The sequence below is a fragment of the Odocoileus virginianus genome, chromosome 20 (assembly GCF_023699985.2).
Source record: "Odocoileus virginianus isolate 20LAN1187 ecotype Illinois chromosome 20, Ovbor_1.2, whole genome shotgun sequence".
In the NCBI taxonomy this organism is placed as follows: domain Eukaryota; kingdom Metazoa; phylum Chordata; class Mammalia; order Artiodactyla; family Cervidae; genus Odocoileus; species Odocoileus virginianus.
The window spans coordinates 26,005,083-26,029,121 of NC_069693.1; the positions used below are offsets into that span (position 1 = coordinate 26,005,083).

Below are 24,039 nucleotides of genomic sequence, written 5' to 3' on the forward strand. Positions count from 1 at the left end.
AATGGTAACTCCATCCTTCCAGTTGTTCAGACTTGAAACCTGAGAGTTACACACTTGCTTTCTCTCATACTTCATCCTCAACCCAGCAGCAAATTATGGAGTGTTATCTTTGGAACATATTCAGAATCTATTTCTTACCACCTATACTGCTTTCTCTCTAGTTCAAGTTACTATCATCTCTCTCTTTTTTTTTTTTTACCATCATCTCTTATCCAGATTCTGATCTACTTTTAGAATTTAAGAAACTTCTGTCCTTGCTCCCCATTGTCTATTCTCAACTAAGCAGCAAGAGTAATTTTTAAGTTAGATGTCACTTCTCTGCTACAAACTCTCCAACAGCTCCTGATCTGACACAGAATGAATGTCTGATTATCTGACTTTATCGATACACCTCATCGACCTCACTCTGCTGTAGCAGCCCTGCTTCCTCATTGTTCCTTGAACATGCGAAGCATGTTCCAGTTTCAGGAACTTTGCACTTAATATTTCCACTGTCTAAAACTTCTCTCCCCCCACCCCCCTGCAAGTTATCCACATGACTCACATGCATTTCATTCAGGTCTGTACTTTTACTTCTCATTTGAGAAGCTTTCCCTGATCATTCCATCTAAAGCTTTACCTCCTTCATATTACTCTCTAATAAGTGCTATGTGCATGCTAAGTTGCTTCAGTCATGTCCGACTCTTGTGACCTTATGGACTATAGCCCACCAAGCTCCTCTGTCCATGGGATTCTCCAGGTAAGAATACTGGAGTGGGCTGTCATGCCCTCCTCCAGGGGATCTTCTTGACCCAGGGATCAAACCCATGTCTCTTATGTCTCCTACATTGGCAGGAGGGTTCTTTACTGCTGGAGCCACCTGGGAAGCCATTCTCTAATACCCTTATGTTATTTTTCTTCACAACACTTATAAGCTGACTTCTAGATTTATAATTTATTTTATCATCTGTCTTACCTCTTTAGAATAGAATTTCCATGAAAGTAGGGACCTTTTTTACTTATGCAAAAATACACATGGAATTTCACTTTTGTTTGCTATGTTATCTACAGAGCTAGAATAGCATCTGGCATATAGTAGGTATTTAATACATTTTGTTGAATAAATACACAACTAAAGAGTGGTCTCCAACACTTACTTTCTTAAAACTAGCTTTTTCTGAAAAAGTAACTCTGAATAGAAGTGATTGAGACCAGAGAAGACTAAATGTTACTAGAAATATATCCCAGGATGCTATTTAACTGAAATAACATATAGTTATCAAGTTTGCATTTATATGAATTTTCTCTAATGTATCTATCTTGTTAAACTCATACCCTGTAGATTTCTTGAGGCTCTGACTACTGGTCACGATTTGTTTATTTACTTTTGGCCACACCATGAGGTTTGCAGGATATTTTAGTTCCCCACCCAGGAACTGAACCCACACCCTCAGCAGTGAAAGCACAGAATCCTAACCATTGGACTGACAGGTAATTCCCCAATGTAAGAAATATTTATTCCAAAATATACAGTTAAACTTCAATCTTTATACCTATTAAAGAAAAGAGGCCTACAAACTGATAGGAAGCTATTACCTGAACTAAGCTTCAAAAGCCTTCCAGTGCTGGAGTCAGGGTTTGATAGAGACGTCAGTAAATCTCCACAGGAATGGGATGTGGTGGCTTTCATGTTATTTGAAGGCTTTGTGCTATATTCTCGGTAGTTCTTGTTTCTCTGAGGCCTTTTACCAATACTTCCGTGAAGGGACAGATTTTGAGAATAAAGACTATCATAATTTTCTAGACCAACATCTGAAGGTAACTGATAGGGATGAATCTGGCTAGAATCACCCACATCCAGGCGTTTACCCAATGAGGCATCATGGGTAAGCTGATAAGTATCAGGTTTTGGTATCACGTCCTTTTCTGGGGAAGAACCTGAAGACTTGTTGTCCAAAAAAGATATTCGGTACCCTTCTTTAGCCATCTTCTCTGGGGATCGAACTGCCAACTGATGAGGTGAGTAGCGTCTGATTTCTAACCATCACCAAGCAGGGGACAAAAAGACAATGAGAATTTTTAGAGTAGCCTTGTTCACTAGATAAACTCTTGTCTACCAAAAAAAAAAAAAAAAACCAAACCAAACAAAACCAGTTCTCAGGAAGAGATGGTTTATAATTTTTATAAGTGGTAGGATAAAATTATGGAGGGATTCCTACAGCGAAGAACAACAAAACATGCTGGACATTGTGTAAACAGTAAAGACTATAACATTCTGGAGATAAATTTTACGTCAACCTAATTTCCTAGGAATTTCCTTCGAAAACTGTAGTGTCAGAGTTTTCTATATTTACACTTCCACTATTTTGGTGCACCCCACATGACAAAAGTTGGGGTCTTATGTATTCAGTCTATGGACAATAGTTGGTAGGTCTCTCATTTCACAGACTCCTCACAATAAAGCTAAACCCATTCCCACTCCAAATCTCCACCCAGAGGATATAGGTTCACACACTGGGAACTACTGCTGCTGCTGCTGCTAAGTCGTTTCAGTCGTGTCCGACTCTGTGAGACCCCATAGACGGCAGCCCACCAGGCTTCTCCATCCATGGGATTCTCCAGGCAAGAGTACTGGAGTGGGTTGCCATTGCCTTCTCCATGGGAACCACTATCATAAGCCAATTAAATGACAGGAAATGCAAAAACCTATGAAAACCCCTAAACCAATTCCAAAATATTTCTCTCAGCCAGCTGTATCAGAATCTGATACAGCTGAAAGCTGAAAAGCTTCAGAGTGGGGCAACTAAAGCATCAGACAAAGAGAGAAGTCTCTGTGTTCTTTGGGGTTTTCAGATATTCATATGTTTGAAGGCCTTCCTGAGTTAGCCACATTAACTCAGAACAGTGGAACTTTCTATCTCTCTAGAATCTTTTAAGAATATCAATGTTTTTATTAAGCACCAGTCCATACAGTGGAAGAAATGTTAAAGAACAATATTTTTATGTAAGAAAAAGAATCTAAGAACATGTGATGAGATTAAATAATTCAGACTATCCCTCCTGTTGAAGATATCTAAAAAGTGGGATCATATATATATATATATATATATATATATATATATATATATATATCCTTAAAAGCATTAAAGAGCTAACAAGCTAGTGAGGAGTTTCTAGGCCAAAATCTAGAAAACAGCAAGAACTCTTATAGATGAATCTAGCACTTAAAGTCACTCTTTCTCTAAGGAGATTTAGGGTAAAAGGTATAAAGTCCTAGTCCAGGACCCATCCAAGGTAAAGAGTATGAGAAACCACCCCCTCATCACCTACCCAACATTAAGATGGGAACCTAAGCAGGATACAATTTTCAGAATAAAGGTAAACTTGGAATAAACTAGCCCTTATACACTGGTAATCCAGGTTTGTATTATCTGGGTGATCCAGGGAATGTCAAATTTTGAGCATGGATTAAGATGATCCCAGACTGATAGTTCTCTAGCTAACTGGTAGAAGCAAATGAAAGTCTAATCTGGAAAAGATACCTTGTAAGACTTTAAACCATTCCTACAAATAGTTTTTAAAATCTAATATCCAGCAAGTAGCCAAAGCAAAAAAAAGGAAATAAGACAAGTGAGAATGTGTAGGAAAAAACAGACAACACAGGCACACAAAAATTGGAATTAATAGATGCAGCTTATACAATGGCTATTTTTACTATGCTTAAAGATATAAAACATCTGGGAAATTTCTGCTTATAAAAAGTGGCCCAGAAGATTTGAAAAAGCAGCAAATCAAATTTATAAAACTGAAAATAAAACTAGTGAAATTAAGAATTCAGCAAACAAGCTTAACAGCAGATTAGACACAGCTGAAAAGAATGAATTTAAAGTATGGGTCAGAAGGAATTATCCAGAATGTAGATCAAGCAAAAAAGATGAATTATGTGAAAGAATAAGAGGCAAAGAGGACAATGTAAAAGTCTCTGATATATATTCACTTAATCAAGAGTTATAGAGGGACAAGACAGAAAAAATAGGACACATTATTTCTGAAGCACTCTGAAGAAATAATGAGACAGAATGTACCAATTCAAGTGCAATAAATACCAAACAAGATAAATAAAAAGAAATTCACACATCATAGTGAAATCACAAAAAAATCAAACACAATTGGAAAATCTTAAAAGCAGCCAGAAGAAAAAAACATTATCCTTGCAGGAGTGACATATTTCTAGCTAACATCTCAAAAGCAACCATAAAAGACAGACTACAGTGGAATACCTTCAATATTTTGAAAGAAATAAGTGCCAACATAGAAATTTATACCCAACCAAAATACCCTTTAAGAATTATAGTGAGATAGGGGCATTTTCAGACAATCAAAAGCTGAAAGAATTCATTACCAGTAGACATACACTAAAGAAAATTCTAAAAGATGTACTATGAACTATAGGAAAATTATCTCAGAAGGGAAGTCTAGGATTAAAAAAAGAAGAAAAAAAAAAGAAGAAGAAGAAGAAATAAAAAGCAAAACAAAGTAGTAAATATATGGATAAGCTTAAATAAACATTGACTTTATAAAAATAGTATCTAGTGAGTTTTTTAAAATATAATTAAAATCCATAATAATAATACATTAATCAGGAGGGATTAAAAGGAGTAAAGTACTTTAAATTCTTTGAATTTTCCAAGAGAAGTGTTAAGGTGTTGATTAATTTTAAAATTGAACAAGTTAAGGACACATATTATAATTTAGGGCATAAGAAGATCAAAAGCACAGAAAGAGTGTATAACTTATAAATTAGCAGAAAGAAAAAATTGGTGAATAAAAACATAATAAATCCAAAAGAAGTCAAGAAAGGTAAAAGAAACAAGTAATAGCTAGCCAATACAAAAAGTCAAGAATAAAGGAAGTCAGACTATCGTCTCTTCAACTAGAAAAACCTCAGAGGTTACTAAGCATTCAGGGCAGCCCTTTATGACAGCAGAAAAGAATTCATCGTGTAGTGCCCCCAGACAGAAGCATCTCCCTCCATCTTCTCTCAAATCCCATCACATCTAGATTTCTCTGACTGGCATGAAGAAAAATATTGTAAGCAAAATATTTACCATCTTCCTGGTTATTCTCACTTGGCATCTCCCTTCTTGCCACTTCCTGCATCTAAAAAGAAAAGGTTTAAAGGTTAGAAGAGTGTCAGTGGGCATTCAGACATGAGTTTAACTAGAACAGGGAGGGGGAAGGGTTCAGAACACTTCCCTGTTAGTAAGCAAGTCCATCCTTGCAAACTAGGGACCAAAATAAAAAAACTAAATAAAATTGGGGGAAAAAATTCTTTAAACTAGCCACAATGCAAAGAGTTTCTAGAGTTGTTTTGAAGCAGATAAAGAGATGCCTTGCAAAGATAAAATACTCTTTAGATATCTCACACCAAACAGTGAGATATTCTATTTTCTCTGTTTTTGATAACTCAGCATAGAGTTTAGACGGTACCACCTTTCCCAACTTATTTCTGTTTAAAGAACTCACATATTTATATTACCTCTGGTAAAGCTGAGCATCAAGCACAGGAGCTACTGGGACTTATAATAGGCTGAAAATTAATCTAAGGCATAATTAAGCAAGGATTTATACAAAGTAGAAAGCCATCTCAGTTCAGTTAGTAGCTCAGTTGTGTCCAACTCTTTGTGACCCCATGGACTGCAGCATGCCAGGCTTCCCTGTCCATCACCAACTCCCAAAACTTACTCAAAACTCATGTCCATTGAGTCGGTGATGCTATCCAACCATCTCATTCTCTGTCGTTCTCTGTCGTCCCCTTCTCCTCCCGCCTTCAGTCTTTCCCAGCATCAGGGTCTTTTCCAATGAGTCAGTTCTTTGCATCAGGTGGCCAAAGTATTGGAGTTTCAGCTTCAGCATCAGGCCTTCCAACGAATATTCATTCAGGACTGATTTCCTTTAGGATTGACTGGTTGGATCTCCTTTCAGTCCAAGATACTCTCAAGAGTCTTCTCTAACACCACAGTTCAAAAGCATCAATTCTTTGATTGCTCAGCTTTCTTTATAGTCCAACTCTCACACCCATACATGACTACTGGAAAAACCATAGCTTTGACTAGATGGACATTACTTGTTGGCAAAGTAATGTCTCTGCTTTTTAATATGCTGTCTAGGTTGGTCATAGCTTTTCTTACAAGGAATAAGTGTCTTTTAATTTCATGGCTGCAGTCACCATCTGCAGTGATTTTGGAGCCCCCCAAAATAAAGTCTTTCACTGTTTCCACTGTTTCCCCATCTATTTGCCATGAAGTGATGGGACCAGATGCCATAATCTTAGTTTCCTGAATGTTGAGTTTTAAGCTAAGTTTTTCACTCTCCTTTCACTTTCATCAAGAAGCTCTTTAGTTCTTCGCTTTCTGCCATAAGGGTGGTGTCATCTGCATATCTGAGGTTATTGATATTTCTCCCAGTGATCTTGATTCCAGTTTGTGCTTCATCCATTCCGGCATTTCACATGATGTACTCTGCATATGTTAAATAAGCAGGGTGACAATATACAGCCTTGATGTACTTCTTTCCCGATTTGCAACCAGTCTGCTGTTCCATGTCCAGTTCTAACTGTTGCTTCCTGACCTGCATACAGATTTGGCAGGAGGCAGGTCAGGTGTCTGGTATTCCCATCTCTTTCAGAATTTTGCACAGTTTATTGTGATCTACACAGTCAAAGGCTTTGGCGTAGTCAATAAAGCAGAAATAGATGTTTTTCTGGAACTCTCTTGCTTTTTCAATGATCCAACGGATGTTGGCAATTTGATCTCTGGTTCCTCTGCCTTTTCTAAATCCAGTTTGAACATCTGGAAGTTCACAGTTCACGTACTGTTGAAGCCTGGCTTGGAGAATTTTGACCATTACTTTGCTAGCATGTGAGATGAGTGCAATAGTGCGGTAGTTTGAACATTCTTTGGCATTGCCTTTCTTTGGGATTGGAATGAAAACTCACCTTTTCCAGTCCCGGGGCCACTGCTGAGTTTTCCAAATTTGCTGGGATATTGAGTGCAGCACTTTCAAAGCATCATCTTCTAGGATTTGAAACAGCTCAACTGGAATTTCATCACCTCCACTAGCTTTGTTTGCAGTGATGCTTCTTAAGACCCACTTGACTTCGCATTCCACGATGTCTGGCTCTAGGTGAGTGATCACACCATTGTGGTTATCTGAGTCATGAAGATCTTTTTTGTATAGTTCTTCTGTGTATTCTTGCCACCTCTTCTTAATATTTTCTGCTTCTGTTAGGTCCATACATTTCTGTCCTTTATTGCACTCATCTTTGCATGAAATGTTCCCCTGGTATCTCTAATTTTCTTGAAGAGATCTCTAGTCTTCCCCATTCTATTGTTTTCCTCTATTTCTTTGCACTGATCACTGAGGAAGGCTTTCTTATCTCTCCTTGCTATTCTTTGGAACTCTGTATTCAAATGGGCATATCTTTCCTTTTCTCTTTTGCCTTTAACTTCTCTTCTTTTCATAGCTATTTGTAAGACCTCCTCAGACAACTATTTTGCCTTTTCGCATTTATCTTGGGGATGGTCTTGATCACTGCCTCTTATACAATGTCATGAACCTCCATAGTTCTTCAGGCACTCTGTCTATCAGATCTAATCCCCTGAATCTATTTGTCACTTCCACTGTATAATCGTAAGGGATTTGATTTAGGTCATACCTGAATGGTGTGGTGGTTTTCCCTACTTTTTTCATTTTAAGTCTGAATTTGGCAATAAGGAGTTCATGATCTGAGACACAGTCATCTCCCGGTCTTGTTTCTGTTGACTGTATAGAGCTTCTCCATCTTTGGCTGCAAAGAATACAGTCAATCTGATTTTGGTATTGACCATCTGGTGATATACATGTGTAGAGTCTTCTCTTTTGTTGTTGGAAGAGGGTGTTTGCTATGACCAGTGCATTCTCTTGGCAAAACTCTGTTAGCCTTTGACCTGCTTCATTTTGTACTCCAAGGCCAAATTTGCCTGTTACTCCAGGTATCTCTTGACTTCCTACTTTTGCATCTAGAAAGCCATCTAGAGTCTGCTTTTTAAAAAACCATCTTCAAGTATTCAGTATCTTCAGTAGTTACACAGAGGAAGAAATCCTACTTCCTATTTCTTAAACTAAGAGGACATAAAGCAGGCTATTTATTCGCTTTCCTCTTTCCACTCACTTCAAGAAGTTATTTCAAAGTTTAGGGGTTTTATTTATTTATTTATTTAAATTATATTTTATTTATTTATTTTTTTTGAAGTTCAGAAAACTTTTTTTTTAAGCTTTTATTTTATATACAAAAAGCTAGTATTATTTCCGCCTAAGGTTGATGTGCTGGATGAGCCATCTAAGGAAGTTCGGTTAGTCCAACTTAATTAAGCCGATGTCATTCGCATACTGGCGGAAACACTGGCGGCACATATTAAGGCCGTATTTCCGGATCAGACCGTGCTGGTTTGAGCAGACCCGGCAAGAGCGAGAACCCTGGCTGAATTTTCTCGGATGGCTCCAGTAGAGCTGCTGGTGACCCATGTTGCTTTCTCAGCTGCAACGAGGTAAAAGGCTGGGTTGTTTTTTTTTTTAATATAAAAAGTTCTATTTAATGTTAACTGTAGATTAGAGTAAGGCTTTCCCAATGGCTCAGCGGTAAAGAATCTGCCTGCCAATGCAGGAGACACAGGTTTGATTCCAGGGTTGTGAAGGTCCCCTGAAGGAAGAAGTGGCAAGGACAGAGGAGCCTGCCAAGCTACAGTCCCTGAGGTCACAAAGAATCAGACACGACTGAGCACGCACATGCATGTAGATACAGAGTATACTTTTGTCTCCATTTTCTTTAAAACAATGCCAAGTTTCTTAAAAAATGGTAATTGAAGTAGTTTCTAAATTACCCAAGGAGACTCTCCAAAAACAAAGAAACCAACCAAATGCTAATCTGTCTTTTTATAAAATGAAGGCATTATAAAAATTCAACCTAAAAGGAAATCTTACTATCTTTTTCCTTGTATATAGCATTGATTATCCAAATTGTGGATTAATCAGTCTTTCCTTCTTTTCTTTCTCCTTCTGGATATTTTCAGCAAATTTACTGCTCAATAACTTATCAAACAAAATGCAAACAAAAGAAGCTGAATATAAAATCATTGATTCTGCTTCCTGCATCATATTCATTCATATAAATAAGTAATGGACTCCCACCAATTTTTTCTCTAAAAACTTTTTGAATTCTTCCCCCATCTTGCATGATCTCTGCCTCTTCATTGCTCAAGAAGCAGTGTTAGGAGAGCCATCCCTGAGATGTTAAGAATCCAGTAATTAAAAGGCTAAGATGTAGAAAATGTAAAGAAGCCAGGTAACAGGAAATGGAGACACTGGGAAGAGAGGAGAAAACTGAAAATCAGCCCAAATCTGTAACAGCTATATCCCTGTTTGAGTGCCAAAATGCCTGGCATACAATGTGCTAAAATTATATGTACATTTGATCAGGTACTAGGCGAGAGGGAAAGGGGAGACTAAAATTAATGGAGAAGGCTCTTTGCATCCTGTCTTGTGCTTTCCTTTTAAAGTGTCTAACGTGCTTTCATCAAAAAAGCCTCTTAGGTCAGACAAAGACAAATATCATATGATATCACTTACATGTGGAATCTTAAAAAAAAAAGTACAAATGAACTTATTTATAAGACAGAGTCACACTACTTAGTGTGTATATGTCAATTCCAATCTCCCAATTTATCCCTCCCCTCCTTTCCCCCTTGGTAACCATAAAATTGTTTTTTACATCTGTGACTCTGTCTTGTAAATAAGGGGGCTTCCCTGATAGCTCAGTTGGTAAAGAATCCACCTGTAATGCAGGAGACCCTGCTTTGATTCCTGGGTTGGGAATATCTGCTGGAGAAGGGATAGGCTATCCACTCCAGTATTCTTGGGCTTCCCTTGTGTCTCCGCTGGTAAGGAGTCTGCCTGCAATGCAGGAGACCTGGGTTTGATCCCTGGGTTGGGAGGATCCCCTGGAGGAGGGAAAAGATACCCACTCTAGTATTCTGGCCTAGAGAATTCCAAGGACTATATAGTCCATGGGGTTGAAGAGAGTCGGACATGCCTGGGTGACTTTCACTTTATACCACAGGGAATTCTACTTGACACTCTATAATGACCTATATGGGAAAAAAAAATCTGTAAAAGAGTAGATATATGTATATGTATAACTGATTCACTTTGCTGTACAGAAGAAACTAACAACATTATAAATCAACTATACTCCACCTCCTACACTGCTGGTGGGAATGTAAACTGAAACAGCTGCTATGGAGAACAGTATGGAGATTCCTTAAAAAAAAAAACAACCTGGGAATAAAACTACCATATGATCCAGCAATTCTACTGCTGGGCATATACCCTGAGAAAACCATAACTGAAAAAGACACATGTACCCCAATGTTTATAGCAGCACGATTTACAATAGCTAGGACATTGGAAGCAATCTACATGTCCATCAATAGATGAAAGGATAAATAAGATGTGGTACATATATACAATGGAATATTTCTCAGCCATAAAAAAGAACAAACTTGAGTCTGTTCAAGTGAGGTAGATGACACTAGAGCCTGTTATACATAGTGAAGCAAGTAGAAAGAGAAAAACAAATATATATTAACACATATATATGGAATCTAGAAAAATGGTATTGATAAACCTATTTGCAGGGAAGGAATGGAGACTCAGATATAGAGAATGGACTTGTGAACACAGTGGGGAAAGGAGACAGTGGGACGAACAGAGAAAGTAGCGTTGACATATATACACTACCATATGTAAAACAGATAGCTGGTAAGAAGTTGCTGTGTAACATAGGGAGCCGAGCCTGGCACTCTGTGATGACCTAAAGGGGTGGAGTGAGGGGAGGGGAGGGAGGCTCGAGAGGGAGGTGAGATATATATAATTATGGTTGATTTGCGTTCTTGTACAACAGAGACTAACACAACATTGTAAAGCAGTTTTCCCCAAATAAAATTTTTTTAAAAGAGAAAAAAAAAATTTAAAGTCCTCTTAAAATTTCACAAGTAACTGAGAATCTACTGGATTATTAGCATTAATCATTGACTAGTCAATAGATCCAGCAGGAGGGTGAATACATTACCTGTGTTCCCAATAGGAAAGGGTCTAATTTCTGATCTGGTATAACACTGCCCTGGGTTGCAGAAGAACTTGCTAGGGAGTCCTTTATTTCCCGGTTAGGGAAGGGAATAAAAAGTCCTTTGTTTGAGTCTGTTTTAAAAGAAAAGGCATACAATGAAGCACTGACCAGACTTTAAAGGCAACGTGTCTTATGGAAAGATACTAGAAGTCACAAGATTGAGAGTTAGTACTATGTCACCACTTGGAAAAAATGTGAATTTGGGCAAACTGCTAAACCTCTCTCAATCCCTCCACTTATAAAACAGTGATGATAAAATCTAAATTTTCCATCTTTCAGAGTGGAGGTAAGGTTAAAATAAGATAATGCATATGAAAGGTTTCATAAATTATGAAATGCTCAAGAAAAATTAAAAAGTCAAATATTTTTGCACACTTCTGAAATGAACACACAATAAACGTTGACATCATTTCAACAATCTCCAGCTACAGGGGGAGATGGCTGGAAATAGACTCCTGACACCAGGCATCTCCAGGGCTTTAATCAGCAGTCTGCAGTGATTCATCATTTCAAATCAGCTTCGTCATTTCTTTTTTTAAATTTTGTTCGTTTATTTATTTAAGCTGTGCTGGGTCTTCTTTGCTGCAAGGGCTTTTTTTCTCTAGTTGTGGTGAGCAGGGGCTACTTTCTAGTCATGGTGCACAGGCTTCTTATTGCAGTGACTTCTCTTGTTGCAGAGTACTGGCTCTAGGGCAGGTAGGCTTCAGTAGTTGCAGCATGCAGGCTCAGTAGTTGCCGCTCCTGGGCTTTAGAGCACAGGCTCAGTAGTTGCGGCGTATGGACTTAGCTGCTCCATGGCATATGGGATCTTCCCAGATCAGGGATCAAACTCAAGTCTCCTACATTGGCAGGCGGATTCTTTACCACTGAGCCACCAGGGAAGCCCCAGCTTTATAATTTCTAACCAGCTTCTTTCTGCCTTGATTTCCTCATTTATAGAAAGAAAAAGACTAATCAAGACCTATTTCATAGAGAAGAATACCAGATCTTTAGGTCTCTCTTTAGTTTTTTTTTTTTTTTTTTTGGCCTATTATTAGAGAAACAACTTTAAAAATAGAAAGGAAAAGCAAATAAAAACTATACCCTAGTCCTGGCCACCTCAATAGGAGCTAGTTAAGATTTCTATTAGATTGTAACACTCGTACAAAAGGTTTTGCAAATCCTTGATCAAAACATTAATTGCAGAATTCTGGGATTTGGAGTCTTCTGGGAGACTCATGGATAAAAATAAGAGATTTTTGTTTAGAGAGGCTCTTTTCTTTAGTAGGATTGTATATAAGAATTAAGATATTAATAGTTTCAAACATTTGTGCCTTAGTTAAACAATGTGCTCTTCACCTAGTTCCCATGTGTAGGCTCTGGCAGTAGAAAGCTACAATAAGGCAGGGCAACTGAGAATCCAGAATGAGAATAAAGCCAGCCTTCCTAAAATCCAGCCCCTCAGTCCATTTGGGGCTCTAAAATGCTTCTTACTTCTGAGTTGCCTTCTGGGAATGAAACGTCCTGCTATTTCAGTACAAAATGTCCTTCTACCCTTGTACTTGACAGAATTTTATTTCTCAAAGTGACATAGCTCTCAAAGTTTATGTTCTTTGGTTCCTTTGCAGTTGCAACACAGAAAAAAAAAGGTGAAGCAGAAACTGCTGTTTTAAAATCTGATTCTTAGTGGGAAATTAGAGCAGTTAGTAAGCTATGACTTTGGGTTCAGGGCACCTCTTACCCCTTTTCTACAGAACACCACAAACTTCCCAGGTATCCAAGACCTTGTTCCATCTTGGTTTTCCTCCTATCTTTCTAATGCTCTTTTCTAGATTCACAGGTTTTTGTTTTGTTTTTTTAATTCAACCTACTTCTTGGTTCAAACAAATCTCCCGAGGTCCCAACTCCTTGCTGAATGCTACCATAACTTCTCTCTGGTTTCAGCTATCACTCAAATCTGGATGACCCTAAGTCTAAATCTCTTAACTCTTATCTGTCTTTTCATGTCCAGACTTAAGTTTTTTGAACTGTTCCCCAAAGAGTCCTCTACAGACAACTGAAAAGTCAGTATTTTCTCTCCCTCTTTTTTCTTTTTGCTGTGCTGCGTGGCTTGTGGGATCTTAATTCCCCGACCAGGGACTGAACCTGGGCACGGGTAGTGAAAGTGCTGAGTCCTAACCAAAGGACCACTAGGGAAATCACAAATATTTTCTTTTCAAAAAATGTCTTTTATTGAATTTGCTATACTATTGTTTCTGTTTTATGTTTCGTCTTTTTGTCCAGGGGCATGTGGGATCTTAGCTCCCTCACTGAGGATCAAACCCAAAACCCCAGCATTGGAAGGCAGTGTCTTAACCACAGGACTAACAGGGAAGTACCCTAAATATTTTCTAAATTAAACTCATAATCTTTACTTCCAGGCCTACTTCTGCTGATGTCCCACCTCCAACCCTAACCCTCATTTTAATACTGGCATTACTATTCACCTAATCCCTCAAGATAGAAACCTCTTCTTTGACTTTCTCTCACTTATCTCAAATGTCAATTATCAAATTCTATAGAATTACTTTTTTTGGAGGGGGGAATCTTAATTGAGGTATAATGTACATGCCATATGTCATCATTTTACAGTATGCAATTCAGTGATTTTCAGTGCATTCACAAAGTTGTACAATCACCACCTTCTACTTTCATCACCCCAAAACAGGCCAAATTAACTGTGACTCTTAATTCTCTCTTCTTCATCAGCCCCTAGCAAACATCAAATAGGATTTGCCTATTCTGGACATTTCATGAAGATGGAATAATACAATATTTAACCTTTTGTATCTAGTTTCTCTCAATTAGTATATTTTCAGGACAAACACTGTAGCATGTATCAGTACTTCAATCCTTTTTAGGCTCAAAAATATGCCTTATATGGATATGCCATTTATTTTGTTTCTCCATTCATGAGTTGATAGATTTTTTGGCTATTATGAATAATGCTGCTTTCATTTCTGCACAAGTCTTTGTGTGGACATATGTTTTCATGTCTCTTGGGTATATATCTAGAAGTGGAATTGCTGGGTCAAATGGTAACTCTAACTTTCTGAGGAACTTCCAAATTGTTTTCCAAAGAAGCTATACCATTTTATTTTCCCACCAGAAATGTATGAGGGTTCCAATTTCTCCACATCTTTGTTGTTACTTGTTATCTGTCCTTTTGATTCTAGCCATCCTAGTGGATATGAAATGTTATCCTCCTTGTGGTTTGGACTTGCATTTCCCTTATGGCTAGTGATATTGAACATCTTTCATGTGCTTGTTGGCTAGTTACATATCTTCTTTGGAGAAATGTTTGTTCAATCTTTTGCCCATTTTCTAATTGGGTTGTTTGCCTTTCTGTTGCTGATTTTTTAAGAGTCTACATATGTATATATACACCCACATATATATGTGTATATATATACAATGGATATCAGACCCTTGTCAGACATATGATTTGCAAATATTTTCTTCTATTCTTTGGGTTGTTTTTTTACTTTAAAAAAAATTAATTATTATTTTTGTCATACAATGCAGCATTTGGGATTTTAGCTCCCCCACCAGGGATTGAACCCATCCCCCCACAGCAGTAAAAGCACAGAGTTCTAACCACTGGACTGCCAGGGAATTTCCTAGCTTTTTTACCTTCTTGATAGTGTCCTTTGAAGTACAAAGTTTTTTTTTAATATTTATTTTTATTTGTTTGGTTGTGTGGAGTCTGAGTTGCAGCACATGGGCTCTTTAAGCTCTGGCATTTGGGACCTTTTTTTTAAGTAGTAGCATGCGAGATCTAGTTCCCTGACCAGAGCCCCTGCATGGGGAGTGCTGAGTCTTAGCCCCTGGACCACCAAGTAAGTCCCAGTTCTCAAGGATTTAATTAATCCGTACCTTCTCATTTGTATACACACTATTATTGTCCTATGTCAGGACACGTCCTTATTATCTCCCACTTGGACTGCTGTCTTTAGTTGCTACCCATCTAACCAAATCAATCTTGAGTTACTGCTCTAAATTACACATTTTTTAAAAAATTACACATTTAATCATGCTTACCACCTAAAACATCTTTGTCACCCATTTTCAAGAGAATAAAAAGGAAATGTTTCATAAAGAGACCGTTTGCAACTTGGCTTTAATCAAGCACCTTAGTTCCAGTCACGTGCCTGCATGAGTGCCAAGACGCTTCAGTCGTGTTCAACTCTCTGCGACCCAATGGACTGTATCCTGCCAGGCTCCTCTGTCCATGGGATTCTGCAGGCAAGAATACTGGAGTGAGTTGCCATTTTCTTCTCCAGGGGATCTTCCCTAATCAGGGATCAAACTCACATCTCTTATGTTTCCTACACTGGCAGGCAGGTTCTTTTCCATTAGCAGCACCTGAGAAGCCCCCAGTCACAAACTGAGTCACAAACTGAGTCAATTTCCTAATCTGTCACACCTGTTTTTTCTACTTCTGTTTTCTATGCATTGAATGCCCAACTATGCCCAATGAATTCTACTTGAATGCCCAACTTAAATGTATCCTTTTGGGGAAGGCTTTACCCAGGTCAACTGCTAGTGTCTCTCCCCCACAGTTCTTTATCTCTGCCAAAGTCCAACTCGTGTCTCAGCCTGACTTGTAACCTAATCAGCTATGATAAATCTCTCTGGTGTGGGAGTAACTGAAGCTCTGACATTGTTGTGTCATTTCCTAATATGCCTAGCCTCTAACACAGGAATTTTCCAGTAGATAGACACCTGTTTGCTGAATTGCTCTTACATCCATCGCATCAGAGAATGCCAGTCACCTCCCACTATATGCTTATTCATCTGTTAGAACCCCCAATAACAGCCCTAGATTGCCAACATCCGGATTTCTGTATGAGAGAGAAATGAATTTCTGTCACAAAATCTTTCCCCATTTGCTCCTAGTACACTCTGAGTCTCTACAGCATATGCCCATCTACATCAGTGTTTCTCAAACTCAACATTCTCATAAACCCTGAGACTATCAATCTAGTTTGAGAAATTTCAGTTTAAGAAACTCAGTGTGTAAAAAGATATTTTAAAAAGCAGATTATATTAGGTGACAGTTTGGCAGTTTCTTACAAAACTAAAAACTTGGTATTTACCCAAAAGAGTTGAAAGCTTATATCCATACAAACACCTGCACATAGATGTTTATAGCAACTTTTTTCATAACTGCCAAAACCTGAGAGCAACCAAGATGTTCTTCAATAGGTGAGTGGATAAATAAAATAATCCAGATAATAATAATAGAATATTCAGTTTAGTTCAGTCACTCAGTCATGTCTGACTCTTTGCAACCCCATGGACCACAGCACCATTAAGCCCTAAAAAGAAAGTAGCTACTAAGCCATGAAAAGATATGGAGGAAACCACTGCATATCACTAAGCAGACAAAGTCAATCTGAAAAGGCTACATACAGTATGACTCCAATTAAATGACATTCTGGAAAAGGCAAAACTGTGGCGACAGCTGAAAATGGCAGTGAGAAGCATCTTGCATCTGTTTCCCCCCTAGACAGCAACTGCACTGGCAGAATTCTCTGATATAACTATTTTAGAATTCTGGAGTCTACTGAAGGCTTGCAACTTCTGAGGCGAAGGCATGGAGGTAAATTAGGGTTAATTTTTGTTAATTTCAGTTCTTAGCAAAGTAGCTAAGGCTTCCCTGGTAGCTCAGCTGGTAAAGAATCCACCTGCAATGCAGGAGACCAAGGTTTGATTCCTGGGTCAGGAATATCTCCTGGAGAGGGATAGGCTACCCACTCCAGTATTCTTGGACTTCCCTAGTGGCTCAGATGATAAAGAATCTGCCTGCAATGTGGGAGACCTGGGTTTGGTCCCTGGGTAGGGAAGATTCCCTGGAGAAGGGATACACACTCCAGTATTTTTGCCTGAAGAATTCCATGGCGAGGAACCTGGTGCGCTACAGTCCATGAGGTCACAATGAGTCGGACACAACTGAGCGACTTTCACTTTCAGCAAAGCAGCAGCTACCTGTCCCTCACCCTTAATGCAAAAAATTTAAGTTGGACCCTTACCTAACATAAACACAAAAATTAACTGGATGGATTAATGGATCAAAGACTTAAATGTAATATATTAAACTATAAAACTCAGGATTTCTCTAGTCGTCCAGTGGCTAAGACTCCACACTCCCAATGCAGGGGGCTAGGGTTAGAACCCTGGTCAGGGAACTAGATACCACATGGCCCAACTAAGACCTGGGGCATCCAAATAAATAAAAAATAAACAAATATATTTTAAAAAGTATAAAACTCTTAGAAGAAAACATAGAGAAAATGCTTAATGGATTTGGCACTGTGACACCAAAGGCAAAGCAATAAAAGAAAAAACAGACAAACTGAACTTCATGAAAAATTAAAAATTTTGTGCATCTAAAAACAATACACACAGAGTAACAAGGTAGCCCACAGAATGGGAAAAAATATTTGCAAATCATATGTCTGATACAGAATTAATATTTAGAGTATATAGAGAACTCCTAATACTCAACAACAAAAAAGCAACTTGGTTCAAAAGTGGGCAAAGGACTTGAATAGACATTTCTCCAAACGAAGATTTACAAATGGCCAATAAGCACACACACAAAAATACTCAACATCACTGATCATCAGGGAAACACAAATTAAAGACTTGAGATACCACCTCACACCCAGTAGGATGGCTACTATCAAAAAATCAGAAAATAACAAGTGTTGGTAAGGATGTAGATAAATCAGAACTCTTGTACACTGTTGGTGGGAGTGTAAAATGGTACAGTGGCTATAGACAACAGCATGGCAGTTCCTGAAAAAAATTAAAAATAAAATTACTACATGATCCAGTAATTTCACTTCTGGGGACATACCCCAAAGATGTAAAAGCAGGGTCTTGAAGACATAGTTGTATACCCCTGTTCATAGCAGCATTATTCACAACAGCTAAAACATGGGAGCAACCCAAGTGTCCATCAACAAATGAATGGATAAACAAAATGTGCTCTATACATACAATGGAATATTATTCACCCTTAAAAAGGAAGGAAATTCTGACAAATGCTACCACGTGGATAAACTTTGAGGACACTGTTGTTGTTCAGTCACTAAGTCACGTACAACTCTTCACAACTCCAAGGACTGCAGCATACCAGGATTCCATGTCCTTTACTAGCTCCTAGAGTTTGCTCAAATTCATGTCCATTGAGTCAATGATGTCATCCAACCATCTCATCCTCTGTCCCCGCTTTCTCCTCCTGCTATCAATCTTTCCCAGTATCAGATCTTTACCAATGAGTTGGCTCTTCGCATCAGGTGGCAGAAGTATTGGAGCTTCAGCTTCAGCATCAGTCCTTTCAATGAATATTCAGGGTTGATTTCCTTTAGGATTGACTGGTTTGTTCTCCTTGCTGTCCAAGGGACTCTCAAGAGTCTTCTCCAGCATCACAATTCAAAAGCATCAATTCTTCGGCGCTCAGCATTTTTTTATGGTCCAACTCCCACATCCATAGATGATTACTGGAAAAACCACAGTTTTCACTATATGGATCTTTGTCAGCAAAGTAATGTCTCTGCTTTTTACTATGCTGTCTAGGTTTGTCATAACTTTTCTTCCAAAGAGCAAGCATCTTTTAATTTCATGGCTGCAGTCACCTTCCACAGTGATTTTGGAGCCCAGGAAAATACAATCTGTCACTGTTTCCACTTTTCCCCCATCTATTTGCATAAAGTGATAGGACTGGAATCCATGGATCTTAGTTTTCTGAATGCTGAGTTTTAAGCCATCTTTTTCACTCTCCTCTTTCACCCTCATCAAGAGGCACTTTAGTTCCTCTTTGCTTTCTGCTGGTATCATCTGCATATCTGAGGTTGCTGATACTTCTGGCAATCTTGATTCCAGTCTGTGATTCATCCAGCTCGGTATTTCACATAATGTACTCTGCATATAGGTTAAATAAGCAGTGTGACAATATACAGCCTTGACATACTCCTTTCCCAATTTGGAACCAGTCTGTTGTTCCATGTCTGGTTCTAATTGCTTCTTGACCTGCATACAAGTTTCTCAGGAGGTAAGTAAGGTAGTCTGGTATCCCTACCTCTTTCAGAATTTTCCAGTTTGTTGTGATCCACATGGTCAAAGCCTTTAGTGTAGTCAGTGAAACAGATTATTTTTTTGGAATTCCCTTGCTTTTTCTACGATCCAACAGATGTTGGCAATTTGATCTCTGGTTCCTTTGCCTTTTCTAAATCCAGTTTGTACATCTGAAAGTTCTCGGTTCATATACTGCTAAAGCCTAGCCAGAAGGATTTTGAGCATTACCTTGCTATCATGTGAAATGAGCAAAATAGTGCAGTAGTTTGAATGTTCCTTAGCATTGCCTTTCCTTGTGATTGCAATGAAAACTGACCTTTTCCAGTCCTGTGGCCATTGCTGAGTTTTCTAAATTTGCTGGCATAATGAGTGCAGCACTTTAACAGATTCATCTTTTAGGATTAGCAATAGCTCAGCTGGAATTTCATCACCTCCACCAGCTCTGTCCATAGTACTGCTTCCTAAGGCCCACTTGACTTCACATTCCAGGATGTCTGGCTCTAGCTGAGTGATCACACCATCGTGATTATCTGGGTCATTAAGACCTTTTTTGTACAGTTCTTCTGTGTATTATTGCTGCCTCTTCTAAATCTCTTCTGCTTCTGTTAGGTCCTTGCGCCCATCCAGTTTTCTTGAAGAGGTCTCTAGTCTTTCCCATTCTATTGTTTTCCTCTATTTCTTTGCATTGTTCTCTTACAGCTTTCTTACCTCTTCTTGCTCTTCTCTGGAACTCTACATTCAGTTTAGTATATCTTTCCCTTTCTATTTTGCCTTTTGCTTCTCTTCTCAGCTATCTGTAAAGCCTCTTCAGACAACCATTTTGCCTTCTTGCATTTCTTTTTCTTTGGGATGGTTTTGGTCACTGCCTTCTGTACAATGTTACAAACATCCATCCACAGTTTTTCAGGCATTCTGCTTACCAGATCTAATCCCTTGAATCTACTTGTCATCTCCACTGTATAATCATAAGGAATTTGATTTCAATCACACCTGAATGGTTTAGTGGTTTTCCCTACTTTCTTCAATTTAAGTCTAAATTTTGCCCTAAGGAGCTAATGATCTAAGTCATACTCAGTTCTAATTCTTGTTTTTGCTGACTGTAGTATAGAACTTCTCCATCTTTGGCTGCAAAGAATATAATCAATCTGATTTTGGTACTGACCATCTGGTGATGTCCATGTGTACAGTTATCTCTTGAGTTGTTGGAAGAGGGTAACAACATTGAGGACACTATGCTAAGTGAAATAAACCAGTCACAAAAAGACAAATACTGTATGATTTCTCTTCTACAAGAGACCCAGAGCAGTCAGTATCAGAGAGAGAGAAAATAGAATGGTGATTTCTATGGGCTACAGGGAGGACAGATGGGGATATATAATTTAATGGGTGTAGTTCAGTTTTACAAGATGAAAAGAGTTCCAGAGGGCTGGTAGTGACGGTTGCACAATGTTATGAATGCATTTAATACCAGTGAACTGTTCACTTAAAAATGGTTAAGATGGTAAATCTTATACACATTTTACCACAATAAAAATTTCTGAAAAAAAAAAAGATGGTAAAAAGATCAGTAGTTGCCAGGGGTAAGAGGGGAGAAAGGGATGACTACATGAGCACAGAGTTTAGACCAGTGAAACTATTCTGTATGATGCTAAAATGGTGAATACATGTGATTAAATTAATACATTTGCCAAACCCATAGAATGTACACTACCAAGAAGGAACCCTAATGTAAACTAAGGACTTCAGGTGATAATGTGTCAATGCAGGTTCAACAGTTGTAACAAAAGCACCACTCTGATACCTGTTGTTGGTAGTGAGAGAGGCTATGCATGTGTAGAGGCAGGAGGTATATAGGAACCCTGTATTTCCTGTTCAGTTTTGCTGTGTATCTAAAACTATTCTAAAAAACAGTATTTTTTCAAATAGCAGGCTAATTCTGCAAAGGAGTATTTTTGCTCTTACATCTTTTAAATGTTTTCCATAACTGCATCAAACAAAAACATGAATTAAAGGGTCCCACACTGCCTGTGGACCTCTGAGATTATCCCTGCTCTAGGCGTTCACAACATTGAGTTTGAGGAATGCTGATCTGTATCATTTATTTAACGTTTTCACATGCACTGCCTGAAATTGTGTTATTTAGCTTTTTTATGTTTGTCTCATTATCTTATATTGCAAGTAATTCAGGAAATGATTGAATTTTCTATTTCCAGAGTATATGTTTCAGAAGATAACTTCTGCGAGTTTACAAAAAGAAAAAAGGGAAAAAAAGTTGGATGAGAATAAAAAATGGACTTTGAGTTGGGTCATAAAGAGAAGGATTTTAATTCAAGCACTGAGGGCAGAAGGGACAGCATTAGTTTAGGGGCAGAAGAGAGAAAAGGGAGAGAGTGGTTTGACTTGATTGAAGCGTCGTATATTGTAGTTGAGAAACAGGAGATGAGGTTCCAGGGTAGGCTGAAGAGATGAGTTCCAGCAGTTTTTTTTAATTTTAATTAATTATTTGGCTGTGCTGTGTCTTAGCTGCTGCACATGGGATCTTTGATTTTTGTTGCAGCACATGGAAACTTTAGTTGCAGCAAGTGGGATCTAGCACCCTGACCAAGGATTGAACCCAGGCCCCCTGCATTGGGTGTGCAGAGTCTTAGCCACCAGGGAAATCCCGCAGCTACAACTTAGAGGAGCCTTGTGTGTCAGATTGAGGACTCTAACTTCAGCTATGAGTGGGAGCCATGCAAGTTTTTGAGCAGGCAAATATAATAATCACAGTTGAGTTTTAAGAGAATTAATCTGACAGGAAATACAAAACAAACTGAATAAAGAAGAAACTAGGAGGCAGCACAGTATAATATTTAAGAGGACTTTGATGACTGACAGACCAGAGTTTGCATCACAGCTTTGCCACTTACTGTATAATTAGAGCAAATTATTTCACCTCTTTTGGGCCTGGTTTCCTCACACATGAAAAAAGTTTAATTATAATCACCTTCAAGATTGCTGTGAGGATTTAATGAGATTATATACATAGCCTGGCCTAGAGTTTATACTCAGTGAATGATAGATATTAAACATGGCTGTTAAGAGACAGGAAAGGGAAAAGAAAGCTTGTCAATTGTGAATCATACTCTATGGTATGAACATTCAAACTGGATTTTGGGGAGGGAGAGAATTATACCCTGCTCTGATTCTGAGCCTGGGTAATGGGAAAGTGGTGGTAACACTAAGGAAACCCTGAGAGCTGTTTAGGGCTGGAGGAAATGGGGTTCATTTGAGTTAACATGGTTAGTGTGAGAAGCTGGAAAATTATTCAGTGGTGATTCCAAGTATATGTTAATAGTTGGTCAACAGAAATGGGGAACTGAGGGCTTTATCCCAGGAATGCAAGGATTCTTTAATATCCGCAAATCAATCAGTGTAATACACCACATTAACAAATTGAAAGATAAAAACCATATGATTATCTCAATAGATGCAGAAAAGTCTTTGACAAAATTCAACATCCATTTATGATTAAAACTCTCCAGAAGGCAGGAATAGAAGGAACATACCTCAACATAATAAAAGCTATATATGACAAACCCACAGCAAGCATTACTCTCAATGGTGAAAAATTGAAAGCATTTCCCCTAAAATCAGGAACAAGACAAGGGTGCCCACTCTCACCACTACTATTCAACATAGTTTTGGAAGTTTTGGCCACAGCAATCAGAGCAGAAAAGAAGTAAAAGGAATCCAGATAGGAAAAGAAGAAGTGAAACTCTCGCTGTTTGTAGATGACATGATCCTCTACATAGAAAACCCTAAAGACTCTACCAGAAAATTACTAGAGCTAATCAACAAATACAGTAAAGTTGCAGGATATAAAATTAACACACAGAAATCCCTTGCATTCCTATACACTAACAATGAGATAACAGAAAGAGAAATTAAGGAAAAAATACCATTCACCATTGCAACAAAAAGAATAAAATACTTAGGAGTATATCTACCTAAAGGCCTATACATAGAAAACTATAAAACACTGATGAAAGAAATCAAAGAGGACACAAACAGATGGAGAAATATACCATGTTCATGGATTGGAAGAATCAATATTGTCAAAGTGAGTATACTACCCAAAGCAATCTATAGATTCAATGCAATCCCTATCAAGCTACCAACGGTATTTTTCACAGAACTAGAACAAATAATTTCACAATTTGTATGGAAATACAAAAAGCCTCAAATAGCCAAAGTAATCTTGAGAAAGAAGAATGGAACTGGAGGAATCAACCTGCCTGACTTCAGATTATACTACAAAGCCACAGTCATCAAGACAATATGGTACTGGCACAAAGACAGAAATATAGATCAATGGAACAGAACAGAAAGCCCAGAGATAAATCCACGAACCTATGGACACCTTATCTTTGACAAAGGAGGCAAGGATATACAATGGAAAAAAGACAACCTCTTTAACAAGTGGTGCTGGGAAAACTGGTCAACCACTTGTTTAAAGAATGAAACTAGAACACTTTCTAACACCATACACAAAAATAAACTCAAAATGGATTAAAGATCTAAATGTAAGACCAGAAACTATAAAACTCCTAGAGGAGAACATACGCAAAACACTCTCCGACATAAATCACAGCAGGATCCTCTATGACCCACATCCCAGAATTTTAGAAATAAAAGCAAAAATAAACAAATGGGACCTAATGAAACTTAAAAGCTTTTGCACAACAAAGGAA

General features: G+C 38.2%; 2 protein-coding genes across 4 annotated transcripts in view; both read right to left on the reverse strand.

Annotated features, from left to right (window-relative positions):
• Positions 1-24,039, reverse strand: part of LRRC36 (leucine rich repeat containing 36) — a 60,504-nt gene that overhangs the window by 13,652 nt on the left and 22,813 nt on the right. For all 3 annotated transcript variants that reach the window (XM_020884903.2, XM_020884902.2, XM_020884904.2), the window contains 3 exons: positions 11,147-11,274; positions 5,088-5,139; positions 1,576-2,016 (listed from right to left, as the gene is read on the reverse strand). In XM_020884903.2, the coding sequence (XP_020740562.2) occupies positions 1,576-2,016; positions 5,088-5,139; positions 11,147-11,274 (621 nt within the window). The remainder of the gene's footprint in view (positions 1-1,575; positions 2,017-5,087; positions 5,140-11,146; positions 11,275-24,039) is intronic.
• Positions 6,747-8,898, reverse strand: LOC139029903 (small ribosomal subunit protein uS14-like). The gene has a single exon (XM_070451161.1). It carries the CDS (start codon positions 8,542-8,544, stop codon positions 8,374-8,376), a length of 171 nt encoding a protein of 56 aa, XP_070307262.1. The 5' UTR covers positions 8,545-8,898; the 3' UTR covers positions 6,747-8,373.

Bases quoted from the DNA above. Each gene is read 5' to 3' on its own strand.
- LOC139029903 (XM_070451161.1), bottom strand. From the start codon at position 8,544: ATGGGTCACCAGCAGCTCTACTGGAGCCATCCGAGAAAATTCAGCCAG.